General features: G+C 42.3%; 2 protein-coding genes across 3 annotated transcripts in view; one reads left to right on the top strand and one right to left on the bottom strand.

Moving 5' to 3' along the window:
- The first annotated feature begins 8,833 nt into the window (after nt 1–8,833).
- Nucleotides 8,834–17,288, top strand: LOC110499263 (protein phosphatase 1G). Of its 2 annotated transcripts, none has more exons than XM_021576287.3 (11): nt 8,834–8,934; nt 9,346–9,479; nt 9,991–10,060; nt 12,656–12,741; nt 12,965–13,094; nt 13,205–13,650; nt 14,011–14,130; nt 14,383–14,617; nt 15,733–15,862; nt 15,968–16,067; nt 16,205–17,288. In XM_021576287.3, the coding sequence occupies exons 2-11, from the start codon at nt 9,369–9,371 to the stop codon at nt 16,391–16,393; spliced, it is 1,617 nt and encodes a 538-aa protein (XP_021431962.1). In that variant the 5' UTR covers nt 8,834–8,934; nt 9,346–9,368; the 3' UTR covers nt 16,394–17,288. The 2 variants fall into 2 exon arrangements, with proteins under 2 accessions (XP_021431962.1, XP_036811980.1); XM_036956085.2 differs by having other exon boundaries at nt 8,912–9,086.
- Nucleotides 16,882–17,826, bottom strand: part of LOC118942056 (solute carrier family 2, facilitated glucose transporter member 11) — a 20,364-nt gene continuing 19,419 nt past the window's right edge. The window contains exon 9 of the mRNA XM_090212896.1: nt 16,882–17,786. Coding sequence (XP_090069022.1) covers nt 17,733–17,786 — 54 coding nt within the window. The 3' untranslated portion in view covers nt 16,882–17,732. The remainder of the gene's footprint in view (nt 17,787–17,826) is intronic.

The raw sequence follows: 17,826 nt of genomic DNA, 5'->3' as shown, positions 1-17,826 counted from the left end.
ATACATGGCCCCATCCTTCCTCCCCTCAATACGGTGCAGTCGTCTTGTCCCCTTTGCAGAAACGCATCCCCAAAAAATGATGTTTCCACCTCCATGCTTCACGGTTGGGATGGTGTTCTTGGGGTTGTACTCATCATTCTTCTTCCTCCAAACACAGCGAGTGGAGTTTAGACCAAAAAGCTCTATTTTTGTCTCATCAGACCACATGACCTCCTCCTATTCCTCCTCTGGATCATCCAGATGGTCATTGGCAAACTTCAGACAGGCCTGGACATGCGTCCTGTAGCCCATCCCAGCCTTGTGCAGGTCTACAATTTAACCCTGATGTCCTTACACAGCTCTCTTGTCTTGGCCATTGTGGAGAGGTTGGAGTCTGTTTGATTGAGTGTGTGGACAGGTGTCTTTTATACAGGTAACGAGTTCAAACAGGTGCAGTTAATACAGGTAATGAGTGGAGAACAGGAGGACTTCTTAAAGAAAAACTAACAGGTCTGTGAGAGCCGGAATTCGTATTGGTTGGTAGGTGATCAAATACTTATTGTCATAAAATAAAATAAATTACTTGATTTTCTGGATTTTTGTTTTAGATTCCGTCTCTCGCAGTTGAAGTGTACCTATGATAAAAAATTACAGACCTCTACATGCTTTGTAAGTAGGAAAACCTGCAAAATCGGCAGTGTATCAAATACTTGTTCTCCCCACTGTATATCTATCCTACCCTGCCTTTCTAAGGTATTTGAAAGCCAAGTTAACAAACAGATTACTGACCATTTCGAATCCCACCGTACCTTCTCCGCTATGCAATATGGTTTCAGAGCTGGTTATGGGTGCACCTCAGCCATGCTCAAGGTCCTAAACGATATCTTAATCAATAAGAGACAACACTGTGCAGCCGTATTCATCAACCTGGCCTAGGCTTTCTACTCTGTCAATCACCACATTCTTATCGGCAGACTCAACAGCCTTGGTTTCTCAAATGACTGCCTCGCCTGGTTCACCAACTATTTCTCTGATAGAGTTCAGTGTGTCAAACCGGAGGGCCTGTTGTCCGGACCTCTGGCAGTCTCTATGGGGGTGCCACAGGGTTCAATTCTCAGGCCGACTCTCTTCTCTCTATACATCAATGATGTCACGCTTGCTGCTGGTGATTCTCTGATCCACCTCTACGCAGACGACTCCATTCTGTATACCTCTGGCCCTTCTTTGGACACTGTGTTAACTAACCTCAAGACGAGCTTCAATGCCATACAACTCTCCTTCCGTGGCCTCCAACTGCTCTTAAATGCAAGTAAAACTAAATGCATGCTCTTCAACCAATCGCTGCCCGCACCTGCCTGCCCGTCCAACATCACTACTCTGGACGGTTCTGAATTAGAATATGTGGACAACTACAAATACCTAGGTGTCTGGTTAGACTGTAAACTCTCCTTCCAGACTCACATTAAGCATCTCCAATGCAAAATTAAATCTAGAATCGGCTTCCTATGTCGCAGCAAAGCATCCTTCATTCATGCTGCCAAACATACCCTTGTAAAACTGACCATCCTACCGATCCTCGACTTCGGCGATGTCATTTACAAAATAGCCTCCAACACTCTACTCAACAAATTGGATGCAGTCTATCACAGTGTTATCCGTTTTGTCACCAATGCCCCATATACTACCCACCACTGTGACCTGTATGCTCTCGTTGTCTGGCCCTCGCTTCATACTCATCGCCAAACCCACTGGCTCCAGGTTATCTACAAGTCTCTGCTAGGTAAAGCCCCACCTTATCTCAGCTCACTGGTCACCATAGCAGCACCCACCCATAGCACGTGCTCTAGCAGGTATATCTCACTGGTCATCCCCAAAGCCAACTCCTATTTGGCCACCTTTCCTTCCAGTTCTCTGCTGCCAATGACTGAAATAACTGCAAATATCACTGACGCTGGAGACTCATAACTCCCTCACTAGCTTTAAGCACCAGCTGTCAGAGCAGTTTACAGATCACTACACCTGTACATAGCCAATCTGTAAATAGCCCACCCAACTACCTCATCCCCATACTGTATTTATTTATGTATCTTTCTCCTTTGCGCCCCAGTATCTCTACTAGCACATTCATCTTCTGCACATCTACTATTCCAGTGTTTAATTGCTATTGTAACGTCCGTCGTTAAATGAAGACCAAGGTGCAGCGTGGTAGGCATACATTTTCTTTATTAAAATGCTCCACAAAAAAAAACAATAAACAACTCAACGAACGAAAAGCTTAGGAGTGCTACCCATGCAACAAACAAAGACAAGATCCCACAACAGAAGGTGTGAAAAAGGGCTGCCTAAGTATGATCCCCAATCAGAGACAACGATAGACAGCTGCCTCTGATTGGGAACCATACTCGGCCAACAAAGAAATATAAACATAGATTTCCCACCCTAGTTACACCCTGACCTACCAAATAGAGAATTTAAAGGATCTGTAAGGGCGTGACAGCTATATTGTAATTACTTCGCCACCATGGCCTATTTATTACCTTACCTCCCTTATCCTACCTCATTTGCACACACTGTATATAGACTATTTTCTACTGTATGTTTGTTTATTCCATGTGTAACTCAGTGTTGTTGTATGTGTTGAACTGCCTTGCTTTATCTTGGCCAAGTTGCAGATGTAAATGAGAACTTGTTCTCAACTTGTCACGGTTTTCTGTATGTGAAGGAGAGTCGGACCAAAATGCGGCATGTAGATTGCGATCCATGTTTAATAAACAAACGTAAAACACAAATCGATACAAACACTACAAAAACAAAGACCGTAACGAAAACCAAAACAGCCCTATCTGGTGAAAACACAGAGACAGGAACAATCACCCACAAACACACAGTGAAACCCAGGCTACCTAAATATGGTTCCCAATCAGAGACAATGACTAACACCTGCCTCTGATTGAGAACCATATCAGGCCAGACATAGAAATAGACAAACTAGACAATGAAACATAGAATGCCCACTCAGCTCACACCCTGACCAACCAAAACATAGAAATATAAGTAAACTATGGTCAGGGTGTGACACAACTAGCCTACCTGGTTAAATAAAGGTGAAATAAAATTAAATAAAAAAATGTTTATTGCCACGAGGCCCGCCGATGTAACTGCTAAATTGCTTTCTGATTGTACAATGTACTGCATGATTGTAGCGGGTTTACTAACGTGTCAGTTCTAGTATGTTGACCAAGACGCAGGAGCGCAACTTTCACTTTGTGATACAAAATGAGGCAACGGTGTGCTTTAGGACCATGTGGTCATGGGAAGGCTGTTTCGAGTGTTTATCCGACTGGATAAATATGTATTAATAATAATTATGTCCCCCCCACTTCTAAAACCAAAGTTGTGCCCCTGCTATGATGTTACAATGATGTAGCCTGTGTGTATGTTAGCGGTCATGATATGAAGGATTGGAAAGGTTTTTTCGCCTGGTCACATACAGCGGATGTGTTGTGCACTGAAGTCCACAAGCGAAGGGAAAAGGTGAGAAAAGGAGAGAGCACAGATATCAGCAATAAGGAATGATTTATACAACTAGCAAAGTGATCATGTGTTTTTATGGGGCTGCTATGAAAGTGAACAGTGCTTGAGTATGATCAAGGGTGTATTCATTCTACAGATTCTGTTGAAAAAAAATTCTTAAACAGAAGCAAACGAAACGGGGATGTACATACCTGCATTTGTCCAATATAAACTCTAATTTGCAACTGTTGGATTAATGATTACATCCTAGATCAGCTAGATGCAGGCAAGAGTGTGCAAGGCAGTATGTGTCACTGTCTGTCACCTTGATTACTCAAAATTCTCTCGACCTGTGCACTTATGTTGTAAACTTTCCTTCATAGGCTAGGTTGTAGCAACCTCATGATGGGTACAGGGAAAATTTGAGTATCATGCAGTAGCCTAAACCTATCGATGTTACATTGAGCTGGGTGAATAGAATATGAATGTCAGTCATTCAATATGATGTAATAGAAAAAAATAAGGCCATGCTCATATAAAAAATCTTAAACGGCACCGACTGTCACTGTCATCAATAAAGTAGTGTTGAAATAAACAACAATTTCCACATTACAAGTTACGCTGTGTCAAAACTAAAGGACAATTAACCTACTTTACAGGACCTTTTATAAGACTACATAAGTACTTTTATTAGACTAACCACACATGCATTCCATATTTAAAACATTGTGTTGTTCTTGCGTAGGGATAAAGCAATGGTCTTTAAAACCCTATGACCTTCTAAGCTAAACTTTGACCCATGATAAAGCGCACTGAGTCCTGATCAACTCAGCTTTTTCTGTGTAAATCTGTGAGTTGTATGTGCCACCTGCTATATCGATCAATGATAGGCCTACAGAGATCCATAAACTATATTTTACCATAACATGTGGTCAATTTAGTAAGATCGGCTTGACTGTCATTTGAAGAGGCTCAGTCTAGCCCATAGAGATCCTATTAAATTACTAGAGGGGCTATGTCATAAATCCTCAAAGTAACATAATGGGGTGAAGATTGCAGCCATCTTGGTCAAGTAGAAATCCAAAACCACTCTAATTGGAATGAATGGCAAATCAAAAACCAGTCTAATTGGAATGAATGGCAGTGGTGCCTAGGTGATACATTTGCTGCTTTTACTTATACAGTAAATAAAAGTATGTCAGAATCAGAATCTGATTTTGAATGTGAGAATCAGAAAGAGATCAATGTGACTCATTGACACTAGTATTTGTTATTCAGACACATTTAACTCCTACATGATGTAGTGTTGTGGCATCTCACTTGTCGTGATATATTTGTATTTTTAATCCCAGCCCCTGTCCCTGCAGGAGGCCTATTGCCTTTTGGTAGGCCATCATTGTAAATAAGAATGTGTTCTTAACGACCTGCCTAGTTAAATAAAGGTTAAAAAAAAAAAAAAAAAAAATGATGAAAGGCTTTGAGGTGTTATTGGCCACCAGCAGGCTTTTGGCATTCTAGAAAAAACAACCTGAGCACTGGTGTGTGTCTCCCCCCTGTGTTTAATGAGGAACTAGGTGACTGACCCCTTGAGGCTCCACTGACTAAAGTTTCAAATATTAATGTCACATGCACAAGTACAGTGAAATGCCTTTCTCACAAACTCAAAACCCATCAATGCAATAAGCAATAACAATGTATTACTAGAAAAAAAAACGTAAGTATATTATATACAGGAAATATTTAAAAAGTCCATTGCAATACCATATTTACATGTGCAGGGATACTGGAGTGATGGAGATACAGTTGAAATCGGAAGTTTCCATAAGCCAAATACATTTAAACTCAGTTTTTCACAATTCCTGACATTTAATCCTAGTAAAAATTCCCTGTCTTATGTCAGTTAGGATCACCACTTTATTTTAAGAATGTGAAATGTCAGAATAATAGTAAACAGAATGATTTATTTCAGCTTTTATTTCTTTCATCACATTCCCAGTGGGTCAGAACTTTACACACATTCAATTAGTATTTGGTAGCATTGCCTTTAATTTGTTTAACTTGGGTCAAACGTGTCAGGTAGCCTTCCACTAGCTTCCCACAATAAGTTGGGTGAATTTTGGCCCATTCCTCCTGACAGAGCTGGTGTAACTGAGTCAGGTTTGTAGGCCTCCTTGCTCGCACACGCTTTTTAATTTCTGCCCACAAATTTTCTATGGGATTGAGGTCAGGGCTTTGTGATGGCCAATCCAATACCTTGACTTTGTTGTCCTTAAGCCATTTTGCCACAACTTTGGAAGTATGCTTGGGGTCATTGTCCATTTGGAAGACATATTTTCGATCAAGCTTTAACTTCCTGACTGACGTTTTGAGATGTTGCTTCAATATATCCACATCATTTTTCTGCCTCATGATGCCATCTATTTTGTGAAGTGCACCAGTCCCTCCTGCAGCAAAGTTAAATCAAATCAAAGTGTATTTGTCACGTTCGCCGAATACAACAGGTAGACTTTACAGTGAAATGCTTACTTACAGGCTCTAACCAATAGTGCAAACGGGTGTTAGGTAAGTAAAGAAATTAAACAACAGTAAAAAAAGACAGGCTATATACAGTAGCGAGGCTATAAAAGTAGCGAGGCTACATACAGACACCGGTTAGTCAGGCTGATTGAGGTACATGTAGATATGGTTAAAGTGACTATGCATATATGATGAAAAGAGAGTAGCAGTAGCGTAAAAGAGGAGTGGCGGGACACAATGCAGATAGCCCGGTTAGCCAATGTGCGGGAGCACTGGTTGGTCGGCCCAATTGAGGTAGTATGTACATGAATGTATAGTTAAAGTGACTATGCATATATGATAAACAGAGAGTAGCAGCAGCGTAAAAAAAAAAAAAACTTTTGAGGATCTCAGGACCCGTGCCAAATCTTTTTAGTTTCCTGAGGGGGAATAGGCTTTGTCGTGCCCACTTCACGGCTGTCTTGGTGTGTTTGGACCATTCTAGTTTGTTGTTGATGTGGACATCGAGGAACTTGAAGCTCTCAACTTGCTCTACTACAGCCCCGTCGATGAGAGTGGGGGCATGCTCGGTCCTCCATTTCCTGTAGACCACAATCATCTCCTTAGTCTTGGTTACGTTGAGGGAGAGGTTGTTACTCTGGCACCACACAGCCAGGTCTCTGACCTCCTCCCTATGGCTGTCTAGTTGTTGTCGGTGATCAGGCACACTCACACACTGTTGTGTCGTCGGCAAACTTAATGATGGTGTTGGAGTCGTGCCTGGCCATGCAGTCGTGGGTGAACAGGGAGTACACGAGGGGACTGAGCACGCACCCCTGTGGAGCTCCAGTTTTGAGGATTAGCGTGGCAGATGTGTTGCTACCTACACTCACCACCTCATCACCAAAGCACCCCCACAACATGATGCTGCCACTCCTGTGCTTCACTGTTGGGATGGTGTTATTCGGCTTGCAAGCCTCCCCCTTTTTCCTCCAAACATAACGATGGTCATTATGGCCAAACAGTTATATTTTGGTTTCATCAGACCAGAGGACATTTCTCCAAAAAGTACGTTCTTTGTCCCCATGTGCAGTTGCAAACCGTAGTCTGGCTTTTTTATGGCGGTTTTGGAGCAGTGGCTTCTTCCTTGCTGAGCGACCTTTCAGGTTATGTCGATATAGAACTTGTTTTACTGTGGATATAGATACGTTTGCACCTGTTTCCTCCAGCATCGTCACAAGGTCCTTTGCTGTTGTTCTGGGATTGATTTGCACATTTTGCACCAAAGGACGTTAATCTCTAGGAGACCGAACGCATCTCCTTCCTGAGCGGTGGTCCCATGGTGTTTATACTTGCGTACTATTGTTTGTACAGATGAGCGTGGTACCTTCAGGCGTTTGGAAATTGCTCCCAAGGATGAACCAGACTTGTGGAGGTCTACCATTTTATTTCTGAGGTCTTGGCTGATTTCTTTTGATTTTCCCATGATGTCAAGCAAAGAGGAATTTTCCAAGCTGTTTATAGGCACAGTCAACTTAGTGTATGTAAACTACTGACCCACTGGAATTGTGATACAGTGAATTATAAGTGAAATAATCGGTTTGTAAACAATTGTTGGAAAAATTACTTGTGTCATGCACAAAGTAGATATCCTAACCGACTTGCCAAACAAGAAATTTGTGGAGTGGTTGAAAAACTAGATTTAATGACTCCAATCTAAGTGTATGTAAACTTCCGACTTCAACTGTAGATATGTGTTGGGGTAAGGTGACTAGGCAAAAGGATATAAGATTAACAGAGTAGCAGCAGCTTGCATGTGAGTGGGTGTGCGGGTGTGTAGAGTCAGTATAAATGTATGTGCATATTATGTGTGAGTGAGCAAATGATGGAGTGAGTGTTTGTGTGTGTGTGTGTGTGTGTGTGTGTGTGTGTGTGTGTGTGTGTGTGTGTGTGTGTGTGTGTGTGTTGGAGTGACAGTGTGTGTGAGTGTGTAGGTCCCTGTGAGTGTGCATGGAGACAGTGCAAATAGTGAAATAAAAGGTCAATAAAGATACAAGCTGTCCAGGAACCGGCACCTCTTGCCATGAGGCAGCAGAAAAGAATTGTCTATGGCTTGGGTGGTTGGTGCCTTTGATGATTTTCCGGGCCCTCTTTTCACACCGCCTGATATAGAGGTCCTGGATGGCAGGGAGCTCAGCCCCAGTAATGTACTGGGATGTCCGCACAACCCTCTGTATTGCCATGCAATCGAGGGTGGTGTTATTTCCATACCAAGCAGTGATGCAGCCAGATCTCACTGGTACAGCTGTCGAACCTTTTCAGGATTTGAGGGCCCATGTCAAACTTTTTCAACCTCCTGAGGGGGAAGAGGCACTGCTTTCTTCCCGACTGTGTGTGTGTGTGTGTTTGTTCCAGTTCACAGGACAGGACAATCTACCTCAAGAGGAAGGGAATCTCAAATGTTGTAAAAGTTTAAGGAAAAGCTCAGTATTGGAAGAAAACGTACTCAATTTCATTTTTTGCCAAACGTTTTAATCTTTTTGGCACTGATCCTTTTTGACTTTGCATAGGGGGTTAGAATAGTTACAAAAATAATAACAGCACAGGACAAGATAGTGGCAATACACATCTCCTTTGTTTTCCCTACTGTTATGTATTCTTGGGTATTTAAAATCTCTTTTGTGTCTACTGATTAAAGAACTAAACATGTTTTTACCGAACTGCTGCCTGTCGCCTTTTTTCATGTTAAAAGGAAAGTGGAGAAAGGACATAGTTTGTTGGCCACACTAGAATCGGAGACTTTAGCGACACCTCGAGGACGTACTCGTTCTCTGCAACTAAAGTTTTGGCGCCCTTTCTGAACGCCGCTACTCACAAGTAGACATGCGCACTTCTCATTCATCACATCGTTTCCGCTTCCTTTATGTATCCGATTATTTTTGAGAGGTCTGTTGTGTTTGTAGTTACACGTGCTGCTATTTTCTTGTAAAATGTTAAAATTGGTCTCACTTTTAAGCCTGAAATGTTTTGATATCAAGTATTATCTTCCGGTTAATGATGTCCCATTTGCCTTCGCTTAAAAAAAATATAGTTTACGAGTGAGAACGGTGTCTATGTTCGTTTGTTAGCTTAGCCAACAGTCGCTAGATACCCCATCCAAGCTAGCAATAAACCGGCTAACTAGTCTTTGGCCCTTTATCAAAAATATTGCAATGTTTATATTCTACTGCATGATATAAATGTTTGTACTCTACTGTATGATATAATGAACTGTACGGTGAAGTTGGAGCATCTGTAATTTATTATCGTCATCTTGTTTTTTTCCCTGCTACATCGGATTTTCCAACACCAACGAAGTTGAAACCCATTGTTGGTCCATCATGGGAGCTTACTTGTCGCAACCCAATACAGTGAAGTCCTCTTCCAATGGGGGAAACCAAAATATGAGCTATGGCTTTGCGGCCATGCAGGGCTGGCGTGTCTCAATGGAGGTAAGATGATCTAAACAAATTGCTAGCTGGATTGGATTCCGCAGTCATTCGTTGCCAGTATGGTGTCCAACTAACTAGCTACCAGTTAGCTAGAATGCTAACGAAATGATGTGGTTCAGACAACAAAAAGTAGTGTAAGTTGTCTATAATGTGCTACAGGTTATCAAACATATGGGGCTTGGCTTAGCTATCCAACCATTAAACACGTGGCTTAATAACTATCAACGTCAACATTGGCCAGCTAGCTAAGTTTTATTTGCGCATGAATGCTTTTTGTTTGTGGCTAACTATATAGTTTTGTAATTATCCAACAATGTAGCTAGGTAGCTTTCCTGCATGTATTGATATAAATATGTAAGATGGGCAAGACTGGGCCGTTAACATTAACAATGTAAATGCATCATTATTCATTTCACATTCAAGTGGCACGGTCTGATTTCTATGATGTATCTGTTCTACTGCTCATAGAAATGGCATTTCATGAGAGTAACGTTTTTGTTTCTTTCAACAGGATGCTCACAACTGCATTCCAGAACTGGATGATGAAACGGCTATGTTTGCTGTGTATGATGGACATGGAGGTACTGTTTTTATTTTATTTCACCTTTATTTAACCAGGTAGGCAAGTTGTGAACAAGTTCTCATTTACAATTGCGACCTGGCCAAGATAAAGCAAAGCAGTTCGACACATACAACGACACAGAGTTACACATGGAGTAAAACAAACATACAGTCAATAATACCGTATAAACAAGTCTATATACGATGTGAGCAAATGAGGTGAGATAAGGGAGGTAAAGGCAAAAAGGCCATGGTGGCAAAGTAAATACAATATAGCAAGTAAAACACTGGAATGGTAGATTTGCAATGGGAGAATGTGCAAAGTAGAAATAAAAATAATGGGGTGCAAAGGAGCTAAATAAATACATAAATAAAATACAGTAGGGAAAGAGGTAGTTGTTTGGGCTAAATTATAGGTGGGCTATGTACAGGTGCAGTAATCTGTGAGCTGCTCTGACAGTTGGTGCTTAAAGCTAGTGAGGGAGATAAGTGTTTCCAGTTTCAGAGATTTTTGTAGTTCGTTCCAGTCATTGGCAGCAGAGAACTGGAAGGAGAGGCGGCCAAAGAAAGAATTGGTTTTGGGGGTGACTAGAGAGATATACCTGCTGGAGCGTGTGCTACAGGTGGGAGATGCAATGGTGACCAGCGAGCTGAGATAAGGGGGGACTTTACCTAGCAGGGTCTTGTAGATGACATGGAGCCAGTGGGTTTGGCGACGAGTATGAAGCGAGGGCCAGCCAACGAGAGCGTACAGGTCGCAATGGTGGGTAGTATATGGGGCTTTGGTGACAAAACGGATAACACTGTGATAGACTGCATCCAATTTGTTGAGTAGGGTATTGGAGGCTATTTTGTAAATGACATCGCCAAAGTCGAGGATTGGTAGGATGGTCAGTTTTACAAGGGTATGTTTGGCAGCATGAGTGAAGGATGCTTTGTTGCGAAATAGGAAGCCAATTCTAGATTTAACTTTGGATTGGAGATGTTTGATATGGGTCTGGAAGGAGAGTTTACAGTCTAACCAGGGACCTAAGTATTTGTAGTTGTCCACGTATTCTAAGTCAGAGCCGTCCAGAGTAGTAATGTTGGACAGGCGGGTAGGTACAGGTAGCGATCGGTTGAAGAGCATGCATTTAGTTTTACTTGTATTTATGAGTAATTGGAGGCCACGGAAGGAGAGTTGTATGGCATTGAAGCTTGTCTGGAGGGTTGTTAACACAGTGTCCAAAGAAGGGCCAGAAGTATACAGAATGGTGTCGTCTGCGTAGAGGTGGATCAGAGACTCACCAGCAGCAAGAGCGACCTCATTGATGTATACAGAGAAGAGAGTCGGTACAAGAATTGAACCCTGTGGCACCCCCATAGAGACTGCCAGAGGTCCGGACAGCAGACCCTCCGATTTGACACACTGAACTCTATCAGAGAAGTAGTTGGTGAACCAGGCGAGGCAATCATTTGAGAAACCAAGGCTGTCGAGTCTGCCGATGAGGATGTGGTGATTGACAGAGTAGAAAGCCTTGGCCAGATCAATGAATACGGCTGCACAGTAATGTTTCTTATCGATGGCGGTTAAGATATCATTTAGGACCTTGAGCGTGGCTGAGGTGCACCCATGACCAGCTCTGAAACCAGATTGCATAGCAGAGAAGGTATGGTGAGATTCGAAATGGTCGGTAATCTGTTTGTTGAGTTGGCTTTCGAAGACCTTAGAAAGGCATGGTAGGATAGATATAGGTCTGTAGCAGTTTGGGTCAAGAGTGTCACCCTCTTTGAAGAGGGGGATGACCGCAGCTGCTTTCCAATCCTTGGGACTCTCAGACGACACGAAAGAGAGGTTGAACAGGCTAGTAATAGGGGTGGCAACAATTTTGGCAGATAATTTTAGAAAGAAAGGGTCCAGATGTCTAGCCCGGATGATTTGTAGGGGTCCAGATTTTGCAGCTCATTCAGAACATCAGCTGAGCAGATTTGGGAGAAGGAGAAATGGGGAAGGCTTGGGTGAGTTGTTGTGGGGGGTGCAGTGCTGTTGACCGGGGTAGGAGTAGCCAGGTGGAAAGCATGGCCAGCCGTAGAAAAATGCTTATTGAAATTCTCAATTATGGTGGATTTATCAGTGGTGACAGTGTTTCCTATCTTCAGTGCAGTGGGCAGCTGGGAGGAGGTGTTCTTATTCTCCATGGACTTTACAGTGTCCCAGAACTTTTTTGAGTTAGTGTTGCAGGAAGCAAATTTCTGCTTGAAAAAGCTAGCCTTGGCTTTTCTAACTGCCTGTGTATAATGGTTTCTAGCTTCCCTGAACAGCTGCATATCACGGGGGCTGTTCGATGCTAATGCAGAACACCATAGGATGTTTTTGTGTTGGTTAAGGGCAGTCAGGTCTGGGGAGAACCAAGGGCTACATCTGTTCCTGGTTCTAAATTTCTTGAATGGGGCATGTTTATTTAAGATGGTTAGGAAGGCATTTAAAAAAAAATATTGATGTTGAAATTGATAAAAAAAAATCATTTTTTATCCTGAATATTAACTTTTGTGCGTACCTTGATTGTATGTTATTTTTGTTAATGTCAGACATTATTAAACAAGTTATTCTAAGTAATCAATACTTGCTTTCTCAGGTGAGGAAGTAGCATTATACTGTTCCAAGTACCTTCCTGAAATCATTAAGGAACAGAAGACTTACAAAGATGGCAAACTGCAAAAGGTGAGTGCAATAATTATTTTGGGGTATGGAAAGGAATCCTCTTGACATGGACAATTGAACATTATATGTAAGAGTGAATATAGAAAGTGCACAATATTTATTGGGTATAATCTCACATTGTTAAGTGAGTACAACCAACTTTGGTTCAGTAGCTCTTGTATTTGTTGTCAAAATCTACTCCGTAGCAGCATACATTTGTCTTAGGTGGGTGGATGTGTTTCAGGCTTTGGAGGATGCATTTCTGGCCATTGATAGCAGGGTGACCACAGAGGAAGTGATCAAAGAGCTTGTTCAGATAGCTGGCCGCCCACAAGAGGAAGCACCAAATGAAAAAGTGGCTGAAGAAGATGATTGTAAGTACGCTGTAACAGCTGACCACGTTAAATATGTAGTTGTCATTCCTTGTGCTTTATTCAAAACAAATAGTTTGATTCAAACCCATGTGTTCCTTTCTGTCTGTTAGTGGACAATGAGGAGGCAGAACTTTTGCACGAAGAGGCCACCTTGACCATTGAAGAGTTACTCGTCCGCTATGGACAGAACCTCAATGCGATTAAACACAAGAAGCTCTGTCCGGAGGGCAAAAAAGAGTCTGGGGAAGGTGAACCACATTCCCATGGGGAGAAGGGCATCAACGGAGAAGTGGAGAGTGAGGTGGACAGCAATCGGAAGGCTGATGGTGCTGGAAGTGCAGCTGGTGGTGCGGGATTCTCCAAGCTGCGGGCCAGGAGAGCAGGAGGGGACAGCTCTTCAGTGACAGGAGCAGCAGGGTCCTCTGAAGGAGAAAAGGAAACCGGGCCCTCCTGCTCCTCCTCAGCAGCTCCGGCTCCAGGAGACACCAGCTCCAAGTTCTTTGAGGACAGTGACGAGTCGGGGGAAGAGGAAGACGAGGAGGGTAGCGAAGAGGAGGTGAGGGGGAAGAACTCTCCTTCAGGAGTTAAGTTCCTGTTACTCTAACTCTGGTGCCCCACCCTCTGCCTGAAGAGCTACTGGGTATTCAGGCTTTTGCCCAAACACAGTTCTTACACACCTGATTAAGCTTAGAGGTCCTGGTGAGGAGCTATTGGTAGAATCAGTTGATAGATTTTGGTTGGAGCAAAAGCCTGCAGAATGACTGTTCTCCAGTAGGAGGGTTGGGCACCTCTGCTGTAACTCACATTTGCTGTTCATAGATTTCCCCCACTGGATTTTTCAACAAGAACTGTTTAAAATATTTTTGTAATTTTGGTAAGAATGCTTTGTGTTAATTATGTAATTACGCTTCCACAGGATGCCAGTGAGGAAGATGAAGGTGAAAACAGTGACGAGGAAGAAGACACTGAAGAGGGGGAGGACTCTGATGAAGAGAATGAGGAGATGTGCTACCCTGGAATGGATGGAAAAGAAGAGGTAGAATACACTCATCTTAATTTTCAACTTAAACCTTGAATGGAGAGCGCTTTCTTAAAAGGATTTCTGAGTAGCCCTGGTTGTTGAAAGGTAATGGGGTGTTTTGTGTCTGAAGTAGTGACTACTTTCTATGCCTCCCTAAATGCAAAATATTATTCTGGGATTAATCTCCTTAGCTGTGTAGTGGGTTAATCACAGGCCCTTTAAACTGAAGGTGGCAATTTTCAGATAAACTGTGCCCTTTTCCCCCAGCCTGGCGCAGACAGTGGCACTACAGCAGTGGTGGCTCTGATCAGAGGGAAACAGCTGATTGTGGCAAACGCCGGCGACTCCCGCTGTGTGGTGTCTGAGAAGGGCAAGGCCATAGACATGTCCTACGACCACAAGCCAGAGGATGAGCTGGAGCTGGCCCGGATAAAGAATGCTGGTGGAAAGGTCACCATGGACGGTCGCGTCAACGGAGGACTCAACCTCTCCAGGGCCATCGGTAAATCGATCCTCCTGTATTTCCTAGCCCTGAAATTTTGATTTGAATTATCAGGCATTGTTTCAAGAAATATATACCGTAACTTCTGGACTATAAGCCGCACCTACTGAATTATTTAAAAATGTGTATTTTGTACATAAATAAGCCGCACATGTCTATAAGCCGCAGGTGCCTACCGGTACATTGAAACAAATTAACTTTACACAGCCTTTAAATGAAACACGGCTTGTAACAAAAATAAAAAAAATAGTAGCCTACAAAGAAAGTCATTGGTCACTATCTTCCTCCTGTGCACTGAAACCACTGAAGTCATCTCCTTCGGTGTCGGAGTTGAATTGCTTCATCCGATGTTGGATCGTTTTCATTGTCGCTCTCGTCACTTTCATCCGGAGGCAAATGCCCCGCTGAGCTCATGCTGCCCTCTTCAACACACAGCAGTCCAGCCTTTCGAAACCCGTTGATGATAGTGGATTTTTTGACAGTGCTTCACGCTGTCAGGACCCACTGGCAGACTTGACCATAAGTTGCTCTTTGCATGCGACCTGTTTTAGTGAAGGATTTCTCCCCACTTGTCATCCAAGCCTCCCACTGAACACGGAGCGCCACCTTAAATGCACGATTTACACTGATGTCGAGTGGCTGCAAATACTTTGGGCCATCTGCTTGTCTTCCCTCTGAAAGCTTTTGTCTTTTTGCACTGCATTAGTTCCTTACGCTGCTGTTTCCAACGTCTTATCTTCGACTCATTAAGGCCAAGCTCCCGTGCAGCAGCTCTTTTCCTTTTCCAACAGCCAGATCGATCGCCTTCAACTTGAAAGCTGCATCATGTGCATTTATCCGCGTCTTTGCCATGATGAGGGTGACAAATTGACTACCGTAATCAGAATGATGGGAAGTTTGAGCGCGCTCGATTTACGTCACATTATGTGACGGTGCTCAGTTTTTCGGCGGCATCTATCTTGTGAAAGTGGGAAAAATCCACAAATTAGCCGCGTCATTGTATAAACCGAGAGGTTCAAAGCGTGGGAATAAAGTAGCGGCTTATAGTCCGGAAATTACGGTACTTTTGCTGTTGAAGAAAAGACATTAGATTGAAAGGGCCTTTGTGTTTTCAGGCGATCACTTTTACAAACGAAACAAGGCCCTTGGCCCAGAGGAGCAGATGATCTCCTCAATGCCGGATGTCAAAGAGCTCACCCTCAACCCAGAGCATGACTTCATGATCATTGCATGCGACGGAATCTGGTAGTTTGTTAATTTTTTTTCTTAAATTAAGGCCATACTTCAATAATCAATGTGTGAAATGAATGCACAGCTATATTTCCCTTCATTAATGAGTGTCATCCACAGGAACGTCATGAGCAGTCAAGAGGTTGTAGACTTTGTCAGTCAGAGAATAAAGCCTAATGCCGATGATACTGCCAGGCCTTTGTCCTCCATAGTTGAAGAAGTAAGATTATATACTTTTTTATTGTGTTGGGAAACCTCTGATGTACCTGAGATCCACCACTTCCCTGTAATCATGACATTACTCATTCTTTATTTAACAATGAACTAGCGCTCTCAAACTTTATTTTGTCTCCGTAGCTACTTGACCATTGCTTGGCACCTGATACATCTGGAGATGGCACAGGCTGTGACAACATGACCTGCATCATCATCACATTCAGCGCTCACCCTGGCAGCAGCATGGCCGACGGCACCAAGAAGAGAAAGCCTGAAGAGATTGTCCCAGAGAAGAACGGGAATGACAGCAAAAAGTCAAAAAGCGAATAGAACTGCCAACAAGTACTCCAGTCCTTTTCACAAGCCAGAACTTTCCCATCTCTGAAAAGTTTAAAGACCATGGTCTCTGGGATAGGATGAGTTTTAGTTTAATGTTCCGGGACTGAAGAGAAAGTATAAAAGTAAAATGGCCTCTTTGTAATTATTGATTTTGCTTAACTGTCCTACTGGAAACGTGTCCTGTGAATCCTAGTGTACTGTTTTTGTCACCCATGCCCTTTATGTATATAATTTTCAATATTTGTTGATGGACGAAATGCATCTTTGTAATTGTGGATCAATGTGACATTTGGTGCATACTCGTTTGACACCATTCTGTAATTACATACAAATACATTTTTATTTTTTGTGTGACAAGTGACATCTTGTCTACTTACTTTAAAAGGACAATCACTGTTTGCATGAGTCAAATGTCCCTAGGCAAAGAACACTGAAAATCCTCTCAACAGTTCAGTAGATTTGAAACTACTCAATTCACATTTTGTACTATCTGTATTTAATTAATACATTTTACATTCCTTGCACTCACATTCACAGAACAATTTGCCAACCACCTCTGAGTTGAGGCCACTATGCTATTTAAATATCTGCCTTTGTCTCATGACTTGGTTTGCGCATAAAGATGGTGGGAACACTGCCTTACATGTAGTTAATTATGTTCCAAATTTAGCAAATGCTTTTGATGGATTTAGTATAACTATTCATGAGAAAAGCTTCTCATGTATCTTTGTATGCTTGACTTCAATGTCCAGTTAAAAGGTTAACCCAAATATTTTAGTACATTTTATTTTGGTACTTTTTGAGAACATTTCACTTGAAAAATCACATGAAGTATTTTTTTCCCCCTAAATCAATAAAGTTGCCAAAAACCCTTTTTATTTAATCAGTAATGGAAAGGTTGCACAATCATGTAGCAAAGCATCATGCCAATTGTTTCATACCGCTAGCCTGGGTGGGTACAAGTCTGTTTGTGCGATCATTCTACTCCTTGCCACTCCCCTTGTCATGTTAGGTGATGGAATGATTGCACAAACAGACTTGTACAAAGGCTAGTTGGAACTACTGTTCCCAAAATACTGATAGCTCAGTTTATTTTTTTTGGGGGGGGGTGAACATTTTATACCAAGTATTTCCAACCGCAAATTGATTTTCTACACCACTCAAACTCATACATTTTCAAGATATGCTACACTGCAGATAACATTAAATAATACAATGTCATACTAGGTATATATTAACCAGATTTACCATTGCTCATATGGCTATGGTAAAATTGACAGTATAAACAAATGGAAAGTACATAAAACATGTTGGGCCTAGGTGTTTTGTTTTACCACATAGGGGTTCTGATGAACATCCCCATCCAGCTGTGAGAATCAGCCATCTGAAACAATAATTGCATCTATAATAAACACAATCTGAAT

This window comes from Oncorhynchus mykiss, chromosome 20, assembly GCF_057628025.1.
Source record: "Oncorhynchus mykiss isolate SJ-2025 chromosome 20, ASM5762802v1, whole genome shotgun sequence".
Classification (NCBI taxonomy): domain Eukaryota; kingdom Metazoa; phylum Chordata; class Actinopteri; order Salmoniformes; family Salmonidae; genus Oncorhynchus; species Oncorhynchus mykiss.
This window is presented reverse-complemented; position numbering and strand designations above follow the sequence as displayed.